This window comes from Lactuca saligna, chromosome 1, assembly GCF_052625555.1.
Source record: "Lactuca saligna cultivar CGN05327 chromosome 1, ASM5262555v1, whole genome shotgun sequence".
Taxonomy (NCBI): domain Eukaryota; kingdom Viridiplantae; phylum Streptophyta; class Magnoliopsida; order Asterales; family Asteraceae; genus Lactuca; species Lactuca saligna.
The window spans coordinates 20,537,873-20,560,049 of record NC_136417.1 but is presented as its reverse complement, the minus strand read 5'-3'; the positions used below and the strand labels follow the sequence as shown (position 1 = coordinate 20,560,049).

General features: G+C 35.5%; 3 protein-coding genes across 5 annotated transcripts; 1 reads left to right on the top strand and 2 right to left on the bottom strand.

Moving 5' to 3' along the window:
• Window positions 1-341: 341 nt before the first annotated feature.
• On the bottom strand, window positions 342-2,697 carry LOC145026928 (chromatin-remodeling complex subunit). 3 transcript variants are annotated; one of them, XM_078976874.1, is made up of 4 exons: window positions 2,370-2,697; window positions 1,415-1,628; window positions 889-956; window positions 342-581 (listed from the first exon to the last, which is right to left on the bottom strand). In XM_078976874.1, the coding sequence occupies exons 2-4, from the start codon at window positions 1,587-1,589 to the stop codon at window positions 450-452; spliced, it is 375 nt and encodes a 124-aa protein (XP_078833000.1). In that variant the 5' UTR covers window positions 1,590-1,628; window positions 2,370-2,697; the 3' UTR covers window positions 342-449. The 3 variants fall into 3 exon arrangements, with proteins under 3 accessions (XP_078833000.1, XP_078833001.1, XP_078832999.1); XM_078976875.1 differs by having other exon boundaries at window positions 1,415-1,607; XM_078976873.1 differs by having other exon boundaries at window positions 1,415-1,589; window positions 2,370-2,695.
• A 6,035-nt stretch (window positions 2,698-8,732) lies between these two features.
• LOC145026912 (KH domain-containing protein) lies at window positions 8,733-13,832 on the top strand. The gene is made up of 7 exons (XM_078976872.1): window positions 8,733-9,074; window positions 9,532-9,887; window positions 9,970-10,155; window positions 10,234-10,335; window positions 10,421-10,492; window positions 10,586-10,702; window positions 12,412-13,832. Exons 1-7 carry the CDS (start codon window positions 8,822-8,824, stop codon window positions 13,666-13,668), a joined length of 2,343 nt encoding a protein of 780 aa, XP_078832998.1. The 5' UTR covers window positions 8,733-8,821; the 3' UTR covers window positions 13,669-13,832.
• A 2,159-nt stretch (window positions 13,833-15,991) lies between these two features.
• Window positions 15,992-21,836, bottom strand: LOC145026896 (branched-chain-amino-acid aminotransferase-like protein 2). The gene is made up of 18 exons (XM_078976870.1): window positions 21,495-21,836; window positions 19,594-19,692; window positions 19,418-19,489; window positions 19,229-19,321; window positions 19,017-19,154; window positions 18,871-18,929; window positions 18,504-18,606; window positions 18,214-18,393; window positions 17,965-18,120; window positions 17,747-17,885; window positions 17,513-17,598; window positions 17,365-17,418; window positions 17,200-17,283; window positions 17,034-17,105; window positions 16,818-16,898; window positions 16,685-16,720; window positions 16,403-16,562; window positions 15,992-16,193 (listed from the first exon to the last, which is right to left on the bottom strand). Exons 1-17 carry the CDS (start codon window positions 21,579-21,581, stop codon window positions 16,434-16,436), a joined length of 1,668 nt encoding a protein of 555 aa, XP_078832996.1. The 5' UTR covers window positions 21,582-21,836; the 3' UTR covers window positions 15,992-16,193; window positions 16,403-16,433.
• Window positions 21,837-22,177: the final 341 nt, after the last annotated feature.

Below are 22,177 nucleotides of genomic sequence, written 5' to 3'. Positions count from 1 at the left end.
TTTAACTAATATCTGATGTGGATGAACATCAGATTAATAAAAGCCTTCTAATATAGAATTTAAATCAACCACTAACAGGGAAAAAAAACACATCTAAATATCATCTCCTGCAAATCATTTATTTACAAAAGAGTATCTTATTCTCTAATTATTCAATATCACATAAATCAATTTCAAAACTCACATGGATACACCACCCACCAAGTTAAATATGGCCGAGATTAACCACTTACTTACAATGGGTTAATCTCGGCCACATTTTATCATCAAACGGTGAATTGGATAACATATAAAAGCTTGGCTAGAAAATCAAGCAGATGAAATGGGTTAAACTCAAACAGTTGAAAGCCGGTTAAAATATATATATATTCATTCAAACTCAAATGTTAACAACCTCCGAAAGGATCAAATAGTAACACATTAAATGGAATGGAGAAATGAATTTTATATTACTTGAGAACAACTGCTGCATTTCTGAGAGCAAGATATCTTTGCACATACTCGTTAGGAAGCGATCTGATCACCTTAAACACTTCTGTGTTTGCATACCTCAGATGGGTTCTTGGGTCGCTATAAGGTCCCTGCAAAATCATACATTTCATTTTACCACAAAAACCAACCTACATATACATCTTTCTAGTTTCTACTACATCATTAAGGCATTGTTTTTTGAAATATCCACACAAATGTAGCATTGTCCTTTCATTAGGACATTATACTTTAAAAACTCTACCCACTTATACCACTGAAAATTGCTTTCTATTTGCATGACATTGTTGTTATAGTTGGTAGATGTTTCAAACTACAATCTCGTAATAGGGATAAGTGAAAGTAAGATGCTATGATATTGCTATTTCTTGCATTTAACCCCATGTCTAATTTACATACCTCAAATCCAGTTATATCACAAATTTGCTTCCGAGGGTGCATCGAAGGTGGAGATTCAATATTAACATCTGCAAAATGATATATACATGCTAAGTCAATAGATAAATATTGACATCCCCAAACAGTATAATGTCAATAAAAAAAATGAACACCTTCTAAAAGGCAATCAATGACATGTTGGTTTGCATCTTTCTTTGGATTAAAAAACAATTTCGTTAAAGCTTTTGGATAAATTCTCTAATCTCAAGGTTGACAATCCTAGAAAGAAGAAATATTACGAATTTAGTCCTTTGATATCCTAACACTGCCATTTGTACATGTACTCATGTTTATTCCAGTGATATACATACTGCCAAATCCTAATTCTATATCATCATCAAAAATATCATATTTGTAAAAAAATCTAGATAGTTATTTCACTAAATTTATTGACAATACTCCATATTATCACAAATGTGTAAACTGATGCAATATGAAACATATCAATATCCCAGGTTTCTATAAATACAGATGGATAAGTACTCACAATTTGGTTCATCAGCAGGATAATTTTGGTAATTTTCAGCTTGTATGATCTGCTTGAGATGTTTCCAATGCCTCCCTCTAGCTTGACCTTTTGGGTACTTTTCGTACATCTGAATCTTTTTAAAACTTAGGTGAGTAGGTAACACCATCTCTGATTCTATCACCTCTTGCTCCATCTTACAAAAATAAACTCTCTCAATATATGATTAATTCAACTGTTATCAAGTAATTTCATTTAAAAGAAATATGTGAAAAAACATCAGCCAGGGATACTATAAAACCCTATTGTTAGATACAACAATCAAACCCTAATTTAAGATGGAATAGATGCTAAAGAAGTCAAAGAGCCAAACACAAATTTCAGTAATTTCTAGAGGGTGTTTGGTATTGTGTTTCAAAACATACAATGCCTTATCTTTAATCATTTATAATAATCTTTTTGACAAAAATTTACATAAATAACATCACAATTTTTATTAACTTCAATAATTATTTATATGATATGTGATATTCATGCACAGTCATCTTTAACAACATATGTTCATGATCATAAACTTCTTGCAAAACCACATAACCAAATGCAAACCCAAAATGATAACAATTGCCAAAAGTTCCTTCAAGATTGCCACCACTATTAGCTAACAGTCTACAAGAGTGTTCAAGGAAAGATTCAAGTAGCATCAGTTAAAACATGATCTAGCCATAGGAAACAACTCAAAGCCTTCTACAATAGCAGAGAACTTTAAACTATAATGAATAGAGCAGCAGCAATGAGCACAGGAAACCCAAAATCTAGACACTTCCCTCAGACATTTTATCAAACAGATTGTGTGCCTTTCTTGCAAACACTCTTTAAGCAAAAATTACGAACAGAAATTCGGATTGGTTCAGCAAAGGTACTAGAAATAAATTGCTTCAGCAACAGGTACTAGAGACAATAAATTGAAATTACTTACTAGTGAGTTTGATGTCGGATTTGGGATTGATCAGCGCAGGAAGTCTCAGGGAGGCGAGATGGAATAATAAACAAGACGATAACAGGCCTTCTCCTCTTTTCCGTGCGTCTCCCTTTTAATCTTGTGATCCCTAAAAATCGATTATTGCAGTTCGAAATCAGGAATCCAATGTAGAAGCAAACCGACGAAGGAGATGGAGTCTACGGTGAAGAACAGATTAGGAGAAGCAGCGGTGCTGGAGAAGAACAAGCCAAGTCGACTGAGAAGAAGCACGATGGCGTTGATGGACGGTCGATGGAGAAGAAGCGATGTCCGTATATTGATTATAGGTTACAAGAGGGCATTCCGGTTATTTTACTTTGACAAAAATGCACAAATGGTCCATGCGTTAGCGAAAATTGTTATTTTGCTCAAACCATCCAAACTTTTCATTTTGTTGTTAGTTTGATCAAATTTGCTTTAAACTTTGGAGTTGTTTGATTTGGTATTGACAGGATCCGGTCACAAGTTTTTGTCTGACTCGGTCCGGTCAGAGCGTTTGATATGCATCTGACCCATTCCACAGCTCTGACTCGGTCTAACAAAAGTAGCTGACTCGGTCCGTTAAAATAATGTTGTTGACCGAGTGAACGAAGCTTTACCCATTTTACCCATCGAATTCCATGATCGATTTCTTGATTTCTTCCAACGCCATGGATGACGCAAGATACGCTCCACCCTCATCCTCCTTCCTCACCGCCACCAACGCATCTGTCATGCTAGTTCTCCATCCATTTTTCCCAAATCACAACTTCGCCCTGATTTTACATTACAGTCGAAATTAAGGTCATCGTCATCGGCTGATTGTGATCATCTTTGTCGCCACCTTCTAATTGAAATCAAGGCATCCCAAGGTTTCTCAATCCAATATAAAGGTACTTTTAAGTCCTGAATTCTTCATTGCCTTTTTTGAAATATTTGAATTTCCCCAATAGTTATATACCAGGTAGGGTTTGATCAGTTTTTGAATTCGGAGAAGTGATGGCAGGTAGAGAGCATGTTGAATTTTCTTCTTTAATTTTATCATAGGATTGTACAAAGTAGAACCAGAAGAACTTCATCCCATCGAAATGTATTTTGGTCATAGGTGCTAAAATCCAAATGGGTGGCATTGGAACGAATTCAAGGAAAAACAACTTTGTGTGTATAAACATTAAACAATCAGGATTGTGCATTTAGAAAGAATGCATGTAAGAACAGATGGGGGGGGGGGGGGATATCGATTTTAGCATTGGGAGTCAACTTGTATTCGCTGAAGAGAATGAGAAACCATTGAATTATATATATATATATATATATATATATATATATATATATATATATATATATGTATGTATATATATATATATTTCCTTTCTTTACTGAATCGGATGTCTAAAGAGTGGGTATGAAAGTTATATTTCAATTTTGATACTCGAACATGTTATTGGTTCAGATTGAAAATTGAATGCTTCTTGTATGTTTGAAATGTTAACAAGTAACAATAGGTGAATGAAGCCGCTTAATTAAGAAATTAGTCCCCTTGATCGGAAATATAGTTGCATTTACTGATTACTTTTCAAATTTTGAATGCTTAATAGTTACAAGTTCTGGAAATTGACATTAGGCATTAGGCAATTGCTTGTGTCAAGATCATGTTATGAAAGCGGGAAGTCGTATCTTTCTATGCGTCATTGATTCAAGTTTAGGTTCTTCTTTTAAGTAAATCACTATTTTCTACATGGTTCTTGTATAGGTAAACGTTTGCATCCTATTTGTTCTAGTAAAATCGATGACGATGCAGATACAAATGACTATGGGGATGATATAAAATAGGACGAGAAATCTTTTAAATGTTAATTCATTTAATTTGTAAATAGTATTTGATAGTGCTGAATATTTTTATAAAAACGTAATGTTATAAATTAAATGGTAAATCGTAAAGGAGTTATTAAAAAGGGTTTGGGGTAATATAGTCATTTTGCCCGGTTAATTAAATACAAAATCAAACAACAAGTTTCAGTTAGAAATTAACTCAGTCAGAACTTCTAACCTAATCAGCTTCTAATCCAGTCAGTTCTAACCCAGTTAGCAACTATCAAACGACTCCTTTTGTTATAATGACGAATTTGTCTTTAATTTTTTTCTCAATTTTTCTATTTATCTTTTTTTTTTTTATCAAAAGAAAAATAAAAAATGTACCATCCATAAAATTCAAGCTAATTTAAAACTTTATCAAGTCATTTAAAACCATTCAATTATTACAATTTGTTTTCAAAATAGTTTAAACATCAGAGTTCCTAGAAATCATAATCATCAATCGAGGAAGTGTACGGTCACACCTTCACATTCCCGTGGTCATCCATTGAACCTGAAACAATAAACTGAAATTGTAAGTCTGAAAGCTTAGTGAGTTACCCCCAAAATACCAACGCCATACAGATAACCATATCATATAAACATATAAGTAATAGAATATTTATGCATCACGGGTCTATAGTGTGACTTGTTCGCCCGCACCGGGCCTTCAATCCACCTAGTCCACTCTCTAAGTCTACAGTACGAATGGACCGCCCGCACCGGGCCTTCAGTCTATCTGGCCCACTCTTCGGCACATATGGACCACCCTCTAGGGCCTTCAGCCTATCCAGACCGCTCGTCGGGCTTTCGGCCTGACTAGGTGCCCTCCTGGGCCTGCAGTTTATCCGGTCCGCCCTGGGTATGTTGGCCTATAGCACGAAGTAGGACTTGCCTCAACCCAACCCCTATACTAATCAAACAATCACATGCACATAATATCATACGCTAGCATGTATATAACAGATCATCATATCGATCTAACAAATCACTAACACAACAACCATCCTATAACCAGGATATCGACCTAACCGGTAACTAACATAACATCATTCTATATACCAGGATATCAACCTAAACCAGGTCACTAATATAATACCATCCTATCTACCAGGATGCAGATCTAGTAGATCAACAAACATATCAAGCAAATACTCGGATACAAATCCGATAAAGGGCCGACCTTGGTGCCTTACACCATGTTGATATAGTGAGGATAACTCAACTTGTAATTCCAGATTGAACCACGAAATCACGCTCCCGAAACACTGCCCTAAACTCCAACACCTATAACCATAAACGATCCAATTCATAAATACTCGCTTACCAATTATCCTTAAAAGTCAAATCGGTAAACCCTTGGTCAAAGTCAATGTTAACTATCAAGGTCAACAGTTCATGTTGACCTCAACTCGTCGAGTACCCTCAGCTACTCGCCAAGCTACTCGCCGAGTTCCTGGGATATCTCACCAACTCGCCGAGTCACTTGAGTGACTCGTCGAGTTCCCAGTGTTAGTGGCCGCAACGCCTTGGCCAACTCGTCGAGTTTTCCCCTTTACAATTTGTCGTGTTCATATGTGTCCAAAGGTTGGGAAAACTCCAGTCGACTCGTCGAGTCACTCGTCTGACTCGCCGAGCCCATGACAATCTTCATCGGACTTGTCGAGTCCCTTCAGTCCTTCATCCATACAGAGGCTTTTTAAGCCATGCTAAGGCCTCAAATTGTAGATTCAGATTCCCAAGACATGTTTATCACGTAAAGTTGCAAACTTTACGTGCATGCAAAGCTCTAAAGTCTTAAAATGACAACACCAAGCTTGTAAAGAAGTCTCACACATTTGAGGGAATGCTCATATTTGTCATAGCTAATAACTTTATGGATTTAGAGGCCAAAGGGAGTCCATATCTGAAGTTGCAACTTCAAATCTTGGCTCAAACACAAGAAACCATTCCTAAAACCCACCCAAACGAGATTAAAGATGAATTGAGCCAAGGAAACATCCTAATACCTTCAAGAGATTGCCAATTGAAGTAGATCTTTGATTCCCACAAGTTCTTGCTTCAATTTACTTGTTTTCCCCAAATGATTCCTCACCAAAATCAGTCATACTCAGTGAGTCAGGCAACCAACTCGTCGAGTAGACCTTGAAATCATGAGAAATAATAACCACAAATTGATAGTCGGAAATCAGGGTGTTACAAAAAAAATCAAAAAAACAAAATATAACCCTATCCCTAGATACCCCCACCACACATACAAGTCTCTCTCTCTCTCTCTCTCTCTCCACTCTACATTTTCACTGAAAACCACCGCCTTGCCGGAAACAACCGTCATCATCAGAAACCACCATCGCTACCGCCACCATATTCGATGGAAACCATCGAAACCACCCTTTACATCAGAAACCACTGAAACCATCACCTTCCTTCGTATTCTTCGACTTGATCGTCTCATTCGTCGAATCACAGTGTCGCCATTAGTGTTCGTCAACTTCGTCGTCTTCTAGATTTATATCGTCAGAGAAGGAGCATTCCAGATTTGACAGTAACACGATTTTCATCCCCACCTTCAGCCCCTATCGTCTCTGCCACCACTTATCGAGATCTGAAGAGTTAGGGTTTTAGAGGCTCCGACTCCAGTGACTTTATGTTCTTGAGGGGATTGTACACGACGAATGGATCCATATCCATACCGGAAATCCCTAGCGTCGCCACCTATATCATATGGATTAGGGTACTTGTTTCAACGACAAACATATTCAGATTTACTGCAACTCGACCTCATACTCCGTCGATCTCGTTAATAGCGAACCCCAAATGTTACTGGAAGGTGGTGTTCGTCGGTCTTAGCGCGAGAAGAATGCGATGTTCGTCGATCTAAATTAGAGAAGAGTCATAAAAGATAGGGGTGAAGGGAGAAAGAGGTGTTGGTTCGGTAAGGGTCTTCGCACGAAGATCGAGGGTGGTGACCATGGTAATTAGTGGTGGTGGTAGGGGTTGACCGGTGGTGGTGATGTTTATCAGATGGCAATAAGGTGAAGAATGGGGAAGAGTAGTATACTAACAGGAATAGAATGGGTAGGGGTTGGGATGAGGTTTATTTTTCTTTTTTACTTTTATTTTTTAATTATTGTCCTAAAAGAAAAATAAAATCAAAATAATAAGGGAAAAACCATCAATTTAAATATTTTCAAAAAAGTTTGACCAGAATCGTAATAAAATAAAAACTTTGGACCTATGGTGCTAGTCCAAACATTTTTGGACCAAAATGATAATTTTCCGTTGGGATATCAAGGATGTCAATGGAGGCAAACGAGACGGAAATTGCAACCTCCGACTCCATCCTCGATAAAACCAGAATTTATGTACAATAATTAAAATCGCACAAAAAAACAATAATGGAACCACCATTCCATTACATATAAACTTATAAAAATACAAAACTCCTCGTCTAGAGGTTAAAGATCAAGATGAGAAGCAACATGACTACTGTAAACACGATTAACAAAATGGATAATTCATATTGAAACTGGATTATTTTTGTAATGATTCGTTTAACATAAGAGAGAGAGATAGTTGTGAGGATGAAATAAGCGTGATAAAGTCGCTTATTTATGGTGAAAGTTTGAATCGACGAGACTGAAGTTTCAATAATTGAGTTAAGGTCGAGAGACTTACAAATTGTCATAAAAAAATACCTAAATTAATAACAACATGTTGTTAAACCAATTTATTAAATTGGTTTTAGTGCTTTGAAATACTTAGGGAAATCACTTCTTAATTGTAGATTCCATTATAGGATGTGAAGAAGTCATAGATGGTTGGATTAGGGAAATCACTTCTTAATTGTAGATTCCATTATAGGATGTGAGGAAGTCATAGATGGTTGGAGGTGAGGTTGTTGACGTTGGTACAATAAGAAGAAGTTGGATATGACCAATGGTGATACATCATAAATATCGCAAAAATATCAGCTCCCTAATGAGATAGGCCAAACTAAAAGGGTATTTGGGATCATTTTTAAAATGATTTTTTTGGATTTTTAGCTTTTTCAAAAAGCTAAAAGTTTGAAAAGTTATTTGGTAGAAAAAGTTATGGTTTTAGAAGTCACATTTTGGTGACATTTAACTTTTTAACTTTTATTCCTTTAAAACTAATCCAAATACATTTTAAAACCTAATTTTTAAAAAAACTATAAGTAAAAAAGTACTTTTTATAACTAAAATGCAATTCCAAACACCCTGGTTAAATTAGAAAACCTGTATGCCCACTTCGCTAATCGCTACATATACGACGAATAAAAAATAATGTATTTTGGACCCAAGCTTTCTTGTTAACGGGCCTAAATTAGTATTCCAACTGGCCCGGTTTACATTTAGCCCTATTTCATCCACACTCCCACCCACTTTTACTCCCACTGTCCGTCTGTCCAGGGACCAAAACGGAAAGAAAATATTCATCCGAGGGCCGTATGTATAAAAGACCCTGAATCATCCCAGGGGAAGAAACAGAAGAGACTACTTTGCACCTATCTTACGAACCCTTACTGAAACCCTAAAACTCGGATCTACTCTGCGATGGGGGACGAAGAGGTTATGGGCTCAGCAAGCCCTGCTCCGTCTGATCACAAGCGGAAACTCGATGAATTAGATAGCGAACCGTTCGAGCTACCACCGGCTTCCGCCGAGTCTAATGGCAATTCACAGTCGCTGGCCGACGGTCATGGTGATGCTGATGGTGACGGCGACGCCGACGGAGACGCTGATGCTGCTTCTACCGAAGATCCAGACGCGAAACGTCCTCGTCTCGAGGACAATTCAGACGGTTCTGGTATGTTTCTGACTATGTCGTCGTCGTTTTCACGTAGTATTTGACGTCTCTTGAATTACATGTTATGCGTGATGTACATGCCATGAAAAGTGATTTTAGGGAAGGGCGAAGGTAACGGGACATTGTGTCTTTCTCAAATCACTGCATTACCACTGCGGTTTGTTTTACATGATTTTCAATTCTCCACCTTGGGTCTTGAATGTTTTCAAAATTTTGTTCTAAAGCTTTGGTGCATATTTGTTTACACAATCCTCTTTTCATTTTTAGTTCTTTGACATGACAAGAGGGAATGTAAGATTCAATTTAAATGCCTGTATGACGATTAACTTGATGGACTGATACATATGATGAGAAATAACAGACGAAAATACTTTACATCAAAATGTTCGCTGAAATTTGAAGCACAAACTCTGACTGTATTGTAATCTTACTTGTTTTTCACTCATATGACTAATAGAAACTACCGAGAATGGACACCAGGAGGAAAGGGTAGATGAAGAAAAGGAAGACATTGCTGAACCATCAGATTCTGTGAAGAATATCGAGTTGGAGGAGAATCAAGAAAAGTCAAATGAACCCTTGGATGATGTGAACAAAGAATCTGTAACTGACGAACCCCTGGAAAGTTCATTGGAACTGCAAGCTGCTGAGAATCCTGTAGCGTCACCCAAAGAGGAGCAACAGGAATATGGAGTAGAATATCAGGATCCCACTACAGATGTTGGTTTACAAGAAGATGAGTCTGATTTGAAGGAGCAATCTGCTTCGGCTGACCAACTTACTTCACGTAGAATGGAAGTCCCAAGTAATAAGGTGAGCTTCCTGACATTTTATGTTGACTAGTTAAGTTAGACCTTTTACACTTTAAAAGAGTTGCATGGGTTCTTTGGAGCAGGTTGGTGTTTTAATTGGCAAGGGTGGTGACACTATCCGAACCTTGCAATATAGTTCGGGGGCAAGGATTCAAATCACACGGGACTCTGATGTTGATCCAGATTCGCCTTTCAGGCCTGTGGAGTTAATAGGTTCTTTAGAGAATATAAATAAGGCTGAGCGGCTGATAAAAGATGTTATAGCAGAGGTGTAATATTTTTTATTTTAATGTTCTTTTCAATCTTGTATTACCTGTATATGTTGAGGCTAAGTTATCATCTTGCAGGCTGATGCTGGCGGTTCCCCTTCTTTGGTTGCCAGAGGTTTTAGCGCCCATTCTTCAGGAGGATTTGGAGAACAAGTTCACATACAAGTTCCAAATGAAAAGGTTACTTTGCAATTTCATATCCCCATATCTATTATATCTGGATTTCTGTAACTTCTTAATTTTTTTATTTATTTATTTCCTGTAGGTTGGTGTAATAATTGGGAAAGGTGGGGAAACTATTAAAAGCCTGCAGACACGGTCTGGAGCACGCATTCAGGTAGTTTATGAGATGGCTTGACCCCTTTGCCTGTGTGATGCAAGACTTAATTTGAATTACTTTTATGAATCTGTTATGCTATGCATCATGTAGTTGATTCCTCAACATCTTCCTGATGGGGACCAATCTAGAGAAAGAACTGTGAGAGTCACTGGTGATAGGAAACAGATTGAGACAGCAAAAGAATTGATCAAGGAAGTGATGGAACAGGTTTGTGCACGTCCTTTACTTTTGACTTGATAATTGCAATATGCTTCTGTATTTTGATGGTTTCTAGATCTGCTGATTTTTATCGTAGGCATCTTTAATATTTGTGAACATTGTTTTTATAGTGTTTCTGAATGCTCTTGAAGTAGTCTTTATTGTTTGATCTGTATGTAGTTTCTGTGGATATTGCTTAAATAGCTGTGTGTGTTAAGGGGCAACACTTTTTTGGTTATTTCCTTGCCTGATTTGTGTTTCATAGACAAAAACTTCATATCAATCCTTGATAAGTTAGTCATATTTAGATATTAAATTTGTAATCGTTCTCAGGTTCTGTTTGCTGTAATATTGGTTATCAGTTCATTGATAGATACCGAGTTTTACATGAAGTTCTATCATGTGTATACACTAGGTTACTACCATATGATTTTGGCTAGAAGTATCATGTACATAAGTTTATCTTGATGCTCTTCCCACGTTTGATCAGTATATGTATTTTCTGATGGTACATTAGTAGTATATCTTTTTTCAATGCTACAATAGCTGAAGCCCTGACAAGAAATCATTCTTAGTTTCTGCCACTGGTTGTGTAGTTTCTTCTGCTTCTTGAGTATCGAGTGGTGTGAGTAGAAACCTGCCTGTTGTCTAATTGTAGTTATAGGGTTGGAGCAAAGATTACTTGTAAGCTCATCAGCGTTGACAACATGATGTATGATTGAATGAGGTTGAAATTGAAAATGAGATATGGGTTATTTGTTTTGAAGATGCCGATTTTTGGAATTGGTTGGCTTTTAAAAATGCAGATTTGGCTTTTACTTCCTGACACTGGGTCAGCATTGGTTTCTTGGTGTAGCAATAAACAACCATTAGTCAGTCACTCAGTCTCTCATTCATCCACTGAGGAAAGGTATCAGTATCAGTATCAGTTTCACACATAAAATCTTGGCTTTTGAAGGAAGTTAATAGTATTGGTAAGATTGCTTCAAGACTCAAAGATCCATGAATGATAGTACTAGTATTGGTAAAATACTAATTTATACCACGTCCTCTGTTCTATGCATGAGATATGTCTTTGAAGAAAAAGAAAGCATCATGCCTGGATAATTTAGTTGATATTTGAACCTAATTTGATTCTTTCTTGAGACATAAAGCGTTTTGTGGTAGTGTCTGTGTTAGGGAGGGGGAGCAAGTTTATTAATTGAAGTAATTTAGTTGTAAATTCTAATCATGTGGTCCTGTTACTGACTGACTGCACATCTTTTGAAGTTGTTCCACTTTATCTATCTAAGTATGTGAGAGTTGATGAACCAAATTGCCATTTCTTTTGCTTATCTTGAAAGCCATTCCCATGTATACTTGTTAATGTCTGTTAAGCTGCTCTTAATTAGAAGCAAATTGTTACGTAAAGCATGTTGTTAGCTGAATCCTATTTAATATTGTTATATGTGATTATAATAATGTAGTTTTAGTTGGAACTATGACTAATTAGCAGATTTCACCAGGGTTCGGTATGGTAATAGTCATGTGTTGATGTTGCTTCCAGAGATGAAGATGATATTATTAACATGTATCTTCTGCTTTCAGAATTGTGTTTTTGCTCTCATTCTTGTAGATCATAATGACTTTGTTATCTTTGACTTGTATTTTTTATTTTATTATCTATATATAAACATGATACTGACTTGTGGTTATTTGTGTTGATGCTACAAAATTAGCCAATGAGGTCATCAACACCATCAGGTGGTCACAACCAGCGTCAACGTGGACCCGGGTCTAATTGGGGAGGACCAAGAGGCGGTGGCGGTGGTCACCATTCACATTCACATTCACATTCACATTCACATGCAAGTGGGTATAATAACAACTATTCCGCACCACCATCAAGAGGTGGAGGTGGATCCTATGCATCTCAAAACCAACCATATTCCTCCTCAGGTTATGGAAATTACCCACCACAACAACCTCTGCCACCCAAAAACAATTATGGTTGGGACCAAAGACCACCTCCAACAAATATGCCCGAACAGACTGGTTACGGTTACGACTACTATGGTGGTGCACCACCTCCCAATCCCATGCAGTCTCACCCTAACTCAATGGGAATGGGAATGGGAATGGGCCCACCTCCTCCTTCTCAAGTAAACTACAACTATGGACCGGATTACGGGCAGACTGCACCACAGGGGGGGTACGGGGGGCAAGGACAAGGTTATGGTGAACCCAGGTATGATCACAACCAGGGGCCCATGGGTCAACATTCATATTCTTCATATGGAGGAGGACAAGGACAAGCTACCCAGCCTCCGCCTTCAACTTACCCTCAAAATCAAGGATATGGTCAGCAACAGCAGCAGGTTGATCAGTATGGTAAGCCCCTAGCCTACAACATGCCACAACAACAACAGGGACCCTATGGTCAGCCTTACGGACCACCTCCACCTCGTCAGCAGCAGCCATACCCTATGTCAACTGGGCCCACCCAACAACCTTACCCTCAGTATGGTACTACTGCCCCTGCTCCTGTTAATAACGATGGATACAATCACCCTGGTGGTTACGCTCCTCCTCCACCGGTTTCTGGGTATGGACAGCAGGCGGTGCCTGGTTATGCTCCTCCGACTGGCGGTTATGGTCAGTACCCTTCAACACAACCTGGATACGGTGAACAAGCAGCAACAGCAGCTCCAAACACTGGAGGTTATGGTTACCAAGGGCCGGCTGTGGATCAGGGTTATGGTGGTCCAGGGATGGGGTATGGTCCACCTGTTCAGCCTACTGCTTATTCTCAACCGGCACCAGCTCTGGCTCCGGCTCCGGCTCCAGCTCCAGCTCCAGCTCAGCCTGGCTATGATCAGTCTGTTCCTCAAACTCAAACAGCTGGTGGATATGCAACTCCACAGCCACAGCCTCAGCCTCAGTCACAGCCACAAGCCGGTTATGGTCAGTATGATAGTAGTCAGATGTATCGTTAGTTAGTTAGTCAGTTAGTTTGAGTGGTGACCTCACCTGTTATGCTATGTTATCCATCATCCTTTATTGGTGAGAGAATATTGTTGTTAGGATTGGTGAATTTGAGATGATGTCATAAAGCTGTGCTTTTTTCAGATAAGGATTTTGGTGGAACTGGATTATATCATTCTTTCTTTCTACCAACTTTTTCTTTTGCACCTCTTGTTACCACTTACCAATACCTTACATACAGGTGCAGTGAAATCATCCTTCCACCTTCACCCACTAGTTTCACCTTAATTAGTCAAACAGGGTGGGCTATTGGACTTGCTGGTTGGTTTTTATTTCAGATAGTCCAATTTCATTCAACTCCTGCCTGAATCAAATAAACATAAATATGGAATGAAATAACTTATACGACTATTATTAGTTTGAAAAAGGTTTTAATAGTCTTGATTAATCAAAATTTGATTTAATGCCCTATATCTGTATGTGTTCCGATTCCCATGGCAAAGTTAATAATCCTTTCAACTTAACTTATTTGTTGTACTTAATAGCTCATGTAGACATGACATGTAATAAGTACTCAAAGGGAGGTTACAGTTGGCGGGTTAGGAGGTGGTACTGCTGACTCATGGTCTCTTCAATTGTGGGTGTGGGTTTAGCATGTTGGATATATTAAAGGCATGCAATGGATTCACCAACCCGTAAGTTATCATCGTACATGCATATGAACATGATTTTGACTACACAATGCAATATTCATGCAGAAGAAAGAATTGATTCAGCTCTTTATTCATCTTTTTCTTTTTGTTTTTATAAAAAAATGATGTACAAGATATATGCTATACATTTCAAGAATCGGATGCCATAAAAGCTATAGACATTTAATGTGAATATGATTTTGACTACACAATGCTCTATTTTGCAGGGAATCTCTGTATAATATTTATTTATTTATTTTATATTTTTTTGTTGTTTTCTTTTAAAATAAAACAAATAATATACAAGATATATATTGTACGCTATACATTTCAAGAGTGAACGGACACATAACCAAAATATCAACAATACTCAAACTACCACTCCACTCAATTCTTTCAATTACCTTATTCACGTGACAAAGCTAAACAAGTTGGTTCTAGCAAATGACAAAAATCCACACAAGACGGTTCAAATCAAATTATTTCATTTTCTTCTTCAAAATTTCAAAATCCAAACTATCAACAATACCAAAACTACTAACAAAGTCAAAATTATCTATAATAATATTACCTAGTGCAACAATGTTACAACACATTTAGGCTTTTAGAGAAAAATCTGAGTTATAATCCTTGTAATCAATTTTCTCAAAAGGTTCCGGCAACCCAATTCCAATCTTCTCAACCCGAGAATTTCTAGTTCCGTGATGTTCGAAACGTAGAATCTGATGGTTCTAGTGATGACCCGGTTCCCGAAAAAACGAAGAAGAAACCAACGAGGAGTTGGAACTCGTTGCTAAGAAAAAATGCAACTATAAAAACCGCCAAAAGTCAAAGAAATGAGTAGAACACGAAGAGTTGGCTTTGGCTAGGGTATATATCGATTGCTCTCTAGATAAAGAAAGTGAAAATCAACAAAGGTTCTATGCATTTTGGGATCGGGTTCTAGAGCATTTTAATGTTTAAATTGGAGGTTCGGATCGGTCACGACGCAAAGTAGATTCAAAATGGAACGACCTCCAAAAAAATGTAACGCTTTCAATTGCATCTATAACCGTAGGATGAACAGTATGATTAGTGGGAGAACTTATTTGAGGGAAATAATAATGGAATGTAACAATAGTTCATCATCTGATAAACTTATCAACAATAATTTGTTACTTGCATTATCTCGTACTGCATAACTTCTTCAAAATAATGCTAGTTCAAGCAACGTGCAAAGGAAAAACACAATTCAAATAGATCGTTTAGAAACTCAGCGACTACTGATGTGACGTTACTTTGCGGATGATTCAAACTATGGTTTTAGGATTTTAATTATTTTGTCTTTTTAGTGTGTTTTTTTAATTATCATGTTTTATAATTTTCATATATATTTTTTATTCGTAGTCTTGTTTTTTAACTAAATGTTATTTTTAATATTATTTTAGATTTTTTTGTTTTAAATTAACAAAAGTTTATTTTTAAATGAAAAAAATGTTATGTTTTTATTTATTTTATATTTTATAATTTAATTAAATAAAAAAATGATGTGGCAAGTGAGTTGAATGAGTTGAGAAAAATATGATTTTCATAAAGTGGTTCAGATTATTTGGGAGGGAATCCCTAAATAAGCTCATGGAAGTGTGCAGTTCCAGATATGTAATTAATCAAAATAAAGCCACCCACTCACTTGAAAAGTAAAACCTTGCAAGATTCATTCATAATTTTACATGCATGCATATACATATTGCACAACTCGTTTTCAGTTTATTTATTAGGATGACACTCTCTCACTCACACTACTCCACATCTTTTTCTTTTTAAACTCCCGAATTCAACTTCCATCTCTTTCTCCATTCCAGTGTCTGCTTAATGAAAACCATGTCATAGCAATTAACAAAACAGACCAAAGAAAAACTCTGATGACTAAATATCAGACACCACAGTTATATGCTAAGAAGAAAAACTCACGAACATAAAAAAAAGGTTTGATAATTCATTGTCTACGTACTTAACAAATAAAACCATCAACTTATGTGTAATGATTAATGATAATTTCAACCAGTTAGCAAACCTGTGTTGTGTGATTTCAGGATTCAGGCTTGCTAATGATAGGCAGGTATAGGCACCCCAAGCCCTTCTTCAGTAGTCAGCTTCTTGAAAGAAGTCTGCAGTCTTTTAGTAATAGCTCCAACTCTGCCATCACCAATTATGCGTCCATCAATCCTCACAACCTGTTTTTTTTTTTTTTTTTTTAAGGAAAAAGCAACAACCACATCACAAGTATTACATTCTGTAGTATTTGACTAAATAAAGGGTTATTCAAAACTCATTTATACAAATACTAGCAACATACCGGGCTCAATTCTCCCATAGTTCCAGTAGTCCACACCTGCAGTAAATTATTACATTGTTAATTAAAAAACATTTGAGTTATTATATATATTTTGTAAAGGTTACAAATAATTATAAAAGTGAATTTTGGAAACCTCATCTGCAGTATGGAACTCTGATAGACTGATGCGCCGTTCCTCCAAAACCAACTTTTCCTTCCTTACAAGCTCCATCACCTGAAACAAGTGGAGTATGGAATATTAAAAAAAAAAAAATCAATATGGATAATATAAATTAAAATTTATATCTCAAGTTGACATATATAGGACAACAATAAAGAAGTGAAGGATTTATACACAGAAAAATCTTACAGTTGCTCGGGTGATGCCAGGAAGACAATAATCAGCATGAGGTGTCATTACAATACCTTTCTTCACCAAGAACTACAATAAAAAGAAAAATGGAGTTATTAAAATATGTTAATAACTCAACAGACAAATTCCAATTACTGTTTTGGAATTATGTCATTGGACTTACAATGTTTGTAGCATTTGTTTCAGACACATAACCATCTTTGTCAAGCATGATCGCATCATCAGCATTTGCATTGTTCCCTTCTATCTGCATCAACTTAATAGCTTGTTAATCTCAAACCACTTAAAACTGTTTTTTCCATAATTTTTTTTAATAAAAAGATATTACCTTTGCGAGTATATTGTTCAAGAGGTTGTTATGATGAATCTTGGAATCCAAATTCTTACAAGAAAATGAAGAAATTAAAGTTAGTAATAAAAGAAAGTACATTGCATTAATAATAGTAAGGAATATAATCGGTTTCTATATTTTTTACATTTGGTGAATTACGCCTAGTGGTGGCAGTTACTAAAGTAATTCCCTTTGTATTATCATACACTGGTGGTTTCCACTCTGCAAGAACTGCATGAGGGAGTCACAAGAAAAAAAAAAAAGGAATCAACACAATCACACAAAACTTAAATCTTTCTTGTGATATCAGGACATATATAATTATATATGACTTGGTGGAAAGAAACATTTTTTTTATTATTATAAATTTGGTTATTACCAATTAAGGTGCATCCGTAAAGATTGAAACCCGGGCTCATCCCTGATGTCACCTTTTTGCCACGTGTCAGACTTAAACGAATATGTGCATTGTCAAACATCCCGTTTCTAATCAGAGTCTTGAATATAGCCTCCTTAATCTATCACAATTAAATACAAAACAAATCAACAATTTAATAAAACTAAACTTTACAATGTTGAATATATGAGATATCTGACCTCATCACGAGTTGGGACATTGTTGAAAGCTAGAGCTTTTGCTGAGTCAAACATCCTGTCTAAATGCTCTTCAAGTTTAAAAACTTTCCCATTATAAATTCTAAGTCCTTCCCACACCGAATCGCCACCTTGGACAACTGAGTCAAATACTGAAACCTTTAATTTAAAGTCACAAAAAAAAAAAAAAAAAACAATAAGAATGCATAGAAAGTAAAGATTACTATATTTTTTTATAATGGGTATACTTACCATTGCATTGTCACGGGGTAAAAGTTCATCACCAACCCAAACAAGAATCTTTTGATTAGTAGCAACAGGGAGAGATGGTGTTGGAATCTTTGGGAATCTTGTGCTTCTTGCGTGACTTTTAAGCATGTTATAAAAGGGTAGACTTTGCTCCAATACATCATAAAGTGATTGTGGAAAAGGCTGATGAGAAAAAAAAAGCAACTTAGTAACCAATGGTTTTATTCAAAATTTTCAATCATACATAAAAATTGGTGTTTTTAGCAAGAGTTAATTAATTAAGTAGTACATACAGGGCGATATTTAACTGGTTGTACAAAGCCTGTAGATTTGTGCACATTTTTGTACCACCATGGAGCCCAAATCCCATCAACACTTTTTGGACCAGCTTCCCATCTGGATATACAAAAAGGATAAGTAAATTTCCTTTTTGGTCCTTGTGTATAGCTGATTTTTCAATTTTGGTCCTTAGTTTAGGTTTTTGGTCTCTGTTCCAAGTAATATGACTATTTTTTAGAGCGAAAATCAGTTATATTAACAAGGACCAAAAACATTACAAGAACCTCAAATAAGGACCACGACTGCAACAGAAAACTTTTTCGGGACCAAAAATGTAATTTAATCTAAGTAACTGCTAACTGGTAGAAAACATTGACATACTTGAGCATTGAATCTTGGAATGGAATGTCAAGATCTTCACAAAGACCTCGTAATGCAGCCTGAAAACAATTTAATATAGTAAAGAGATATTTAAGAAAACAAAAACAAACGACATAAGAAAACAAAAAAAAAAAAGAATTGAAAACCTCAGGATCTTGTTGAAGATGAGCAACATCAAGAATAGGAGGGGGTTTCCCTGATGCAGAGAGTTCACTGTATACAGAAACCAGGTCTGCTAACCCTAGTTCATGGAAGGATGAAGGGACAACCTTGTCAAAAGATTGCTGATAACAAACAACAGATAAAGATATTAAAACCACTGTCTAACAAAAACCATTTGTAAATTTGTATCAAGTACCAATGAATCAATCGGATTCCGAATCAATATAAAGTGTTTTCCTTTTTTTGTCAAATCATCACTTAATCCAGGCAGTCGTGCTTTTGCTATATGCTGTGTAATAAAACAAATAAATGTCTATGAGCTTTTAAAGATGGAAAAGAAAAGTATGCAATTGCAACTTGCAAGCATAAAAAGTTAATCAATTACCTTACAATAACGATACTTCTTTTTTCCAGGACCATAAATGATGTTTTTCACAACCTTATTTCCATCAGATTCCTAAAAAAAAAAGTTTGAGATGAAATGAGGATAATATAATAAAATGGACATTTTGAAGTTGCAAGATAGCATGTGTAGTTAAAGGAGAGTATGCATTTACTTACCATTTTTGAAAGTAGTTCTTCTCTATATGGTCTATCAACCCCTGTTACCTTTAGATAGTGTGCATACAGAGGTTCATCAAGCACTTCTATATCATCCCTCTGATGAATAATATACGTAAGAAAAAAGTTATAACATGTCAAGAAAACTATCTATTGAGAGACTATTAACATAATCAATTTAAATGCAAATAAGTTGTTAAATGATCTTATGGGCAGGGGCAATGTTCTTATTAAATTCGTGTAAAGATCTGTAAAAGTTGGGTCACAATAAATTTGAGTTTTTGTATAGTTAATAAAGGGTAAATTTGGGAGAATTTTGAACAAGCTCGATAAGCTCGTTGACAAGGTAGTCTAATAGCTTTCTACAAAGCTAGCTTATAAGCTATTTTTTGGTTTGACAAACATCACAATCTAACAAAACTCAAAAACTAAGCTAATTATGTGCCAAACAAAACCTTATTGAAAATAATATTTACTGAAAAATATAGAATATTCAACAGTGGTTATTGGATTTTTCATTCTTTTTTTGTTAAAGCTCTATTTAACGTTGTTAATGATTACATCATTCAATTATTATGTATTTCTATAAGATACAATTTTTTATTTTTGAATTTTAAAGAATATAAAATATTCAACAATAGATACATTAGTTTACAAATTTATCTATTTATTTATCAATAGTCGTCATCAAATAGCATTATTCTCAATCAAGACTTTAATAAACATCATCTATTAAAAGACCATTTCATCTAAGAATTTATCAAATATTTGTTTCACCATTTATTTTATAAATAACTGCATTTTTAAAATTACAAAATGCGTTGATAAAAAATTGTCATTTTAAAAGCTTAGAGAATTATGTTACAATGTGAAATATGAGATGACATAACATATAAGATTTTTACATGTCCTTTTTTGTTGGTTTACATTTTTCAGCTAGTTTTTTACTTTTTACCGAAAGTCATTTTTCATTAGCTAGCAGCTTCAGCCAAATAGACATTGTGGAATGATTTTAGTTTTTGCTGATTATTATTATTATTTTTTTATGAAAAAGTAATTAATTTATAAGCATCAAAATTAACAATGACCTTTAGGAGCTGCCAACGGGCATATCTTTTGTTAATTTTTCTCAAAAACTGATAATATATAATATGAAATTATGAATAATAAATACTAAATAGAATATGTTGAATGGATCAAAACTCGTTTCGATTACAAATTGATAGACTCCATACCCGAAAGCACAGGTCGAGGATTTGACTTTTGAGGTCAAAGGGAAGATTCCCAATCCCAACTAAAAAATTGTTAGGAAATTAATAGTAGTAATTCTTTGTGTTTTAACATATCTTTTATGTGATCTTCTAATATTGAAATAAATCAGATTTTGAAAAACTAGATCTTTAAAATAAATATTAAATAAACTAATTATTACCCTTCATAACTATTTGAGTTTGATTAATATTTTTTTGAAGCATCGCAATAATCTATTTCAAACCATGAAAACTAAACATCTTTGTCTTAAATCTCCAACCAATCTATTCTCTCTTTTTCATGAAAAGTTCTACGTTTCTGCTTGTCGACGTATTAAATACCTTTCAGTCACAGAAATCCCCATGGGATGATGGGTCATCGCAAAAGCTCAAATCACTATCATCAATTAAAATGTAATTTTTTTTACAAAAAACAGCTAAGCGTAATTGTGATATCAACATGAAATCGTTGAACAAAACGTGCAATTCGATCGAATATCCAAAAAGGAAAGTGAATAAGTGATACTAAGAATTGAAACGAAGGAGTATCACAAACCAACATCACTAAATCATAAAAGCAAATTGATCAGTGGAGGATGACCAAATTCATATTTCAAACCGAAGACACAGTCGATGAAAAAACGAAGTTACCTGAGCGAAAGAGTACATGAGGCTGGTGCTTAAGGATCTGGGAGCAGACCATGAATGAATCACCTCTGTTTCTCTCTCTTCCGACATTTTCCAACTCCAAATTCACAATTTGATACTCTGTATCCTGTGCATGTACATATGACCGGGTAGATGATGGATTTAATTCCGATTGAAAAACCCTCCGTGCTCACAGCTGTGGCTGTGATACTGTATCAACAGTTATCTACTTCAAAAATCAACACAATTGTACTACCCACTCAAATCAATCACTCGACTCCACAAATGGGTAAAAAGATTCCGTGTTGGGATGATCAAACTAGAATAATTTATAATTTTCTGTTGCTATTTGATAGAATATTTATATTCAGAATAAAATACCGGAGTGGGATTATAATAAGATAAGATGGTCAGTGAAAGTGTATGTTTGAAACTATCGTTTAACCGACAAAACTTATGAATATCAGTAAGGAAATGTAAGTGTAAAGTGTTTACTGTCTTCCATTAAATTGAAAACTCCACATATTCAAATTTTAATCTCACAATTTTATAGTTTTATACTAGTTTAAGTTAATAATATAAAGTATACAGGGGATATGACTTATCAACTAGGTAACTATATTTTTTTTTACATACGTAGGTAACAAACTTTTTGGAAGTGTTCACATATGACCATTATGACCTGC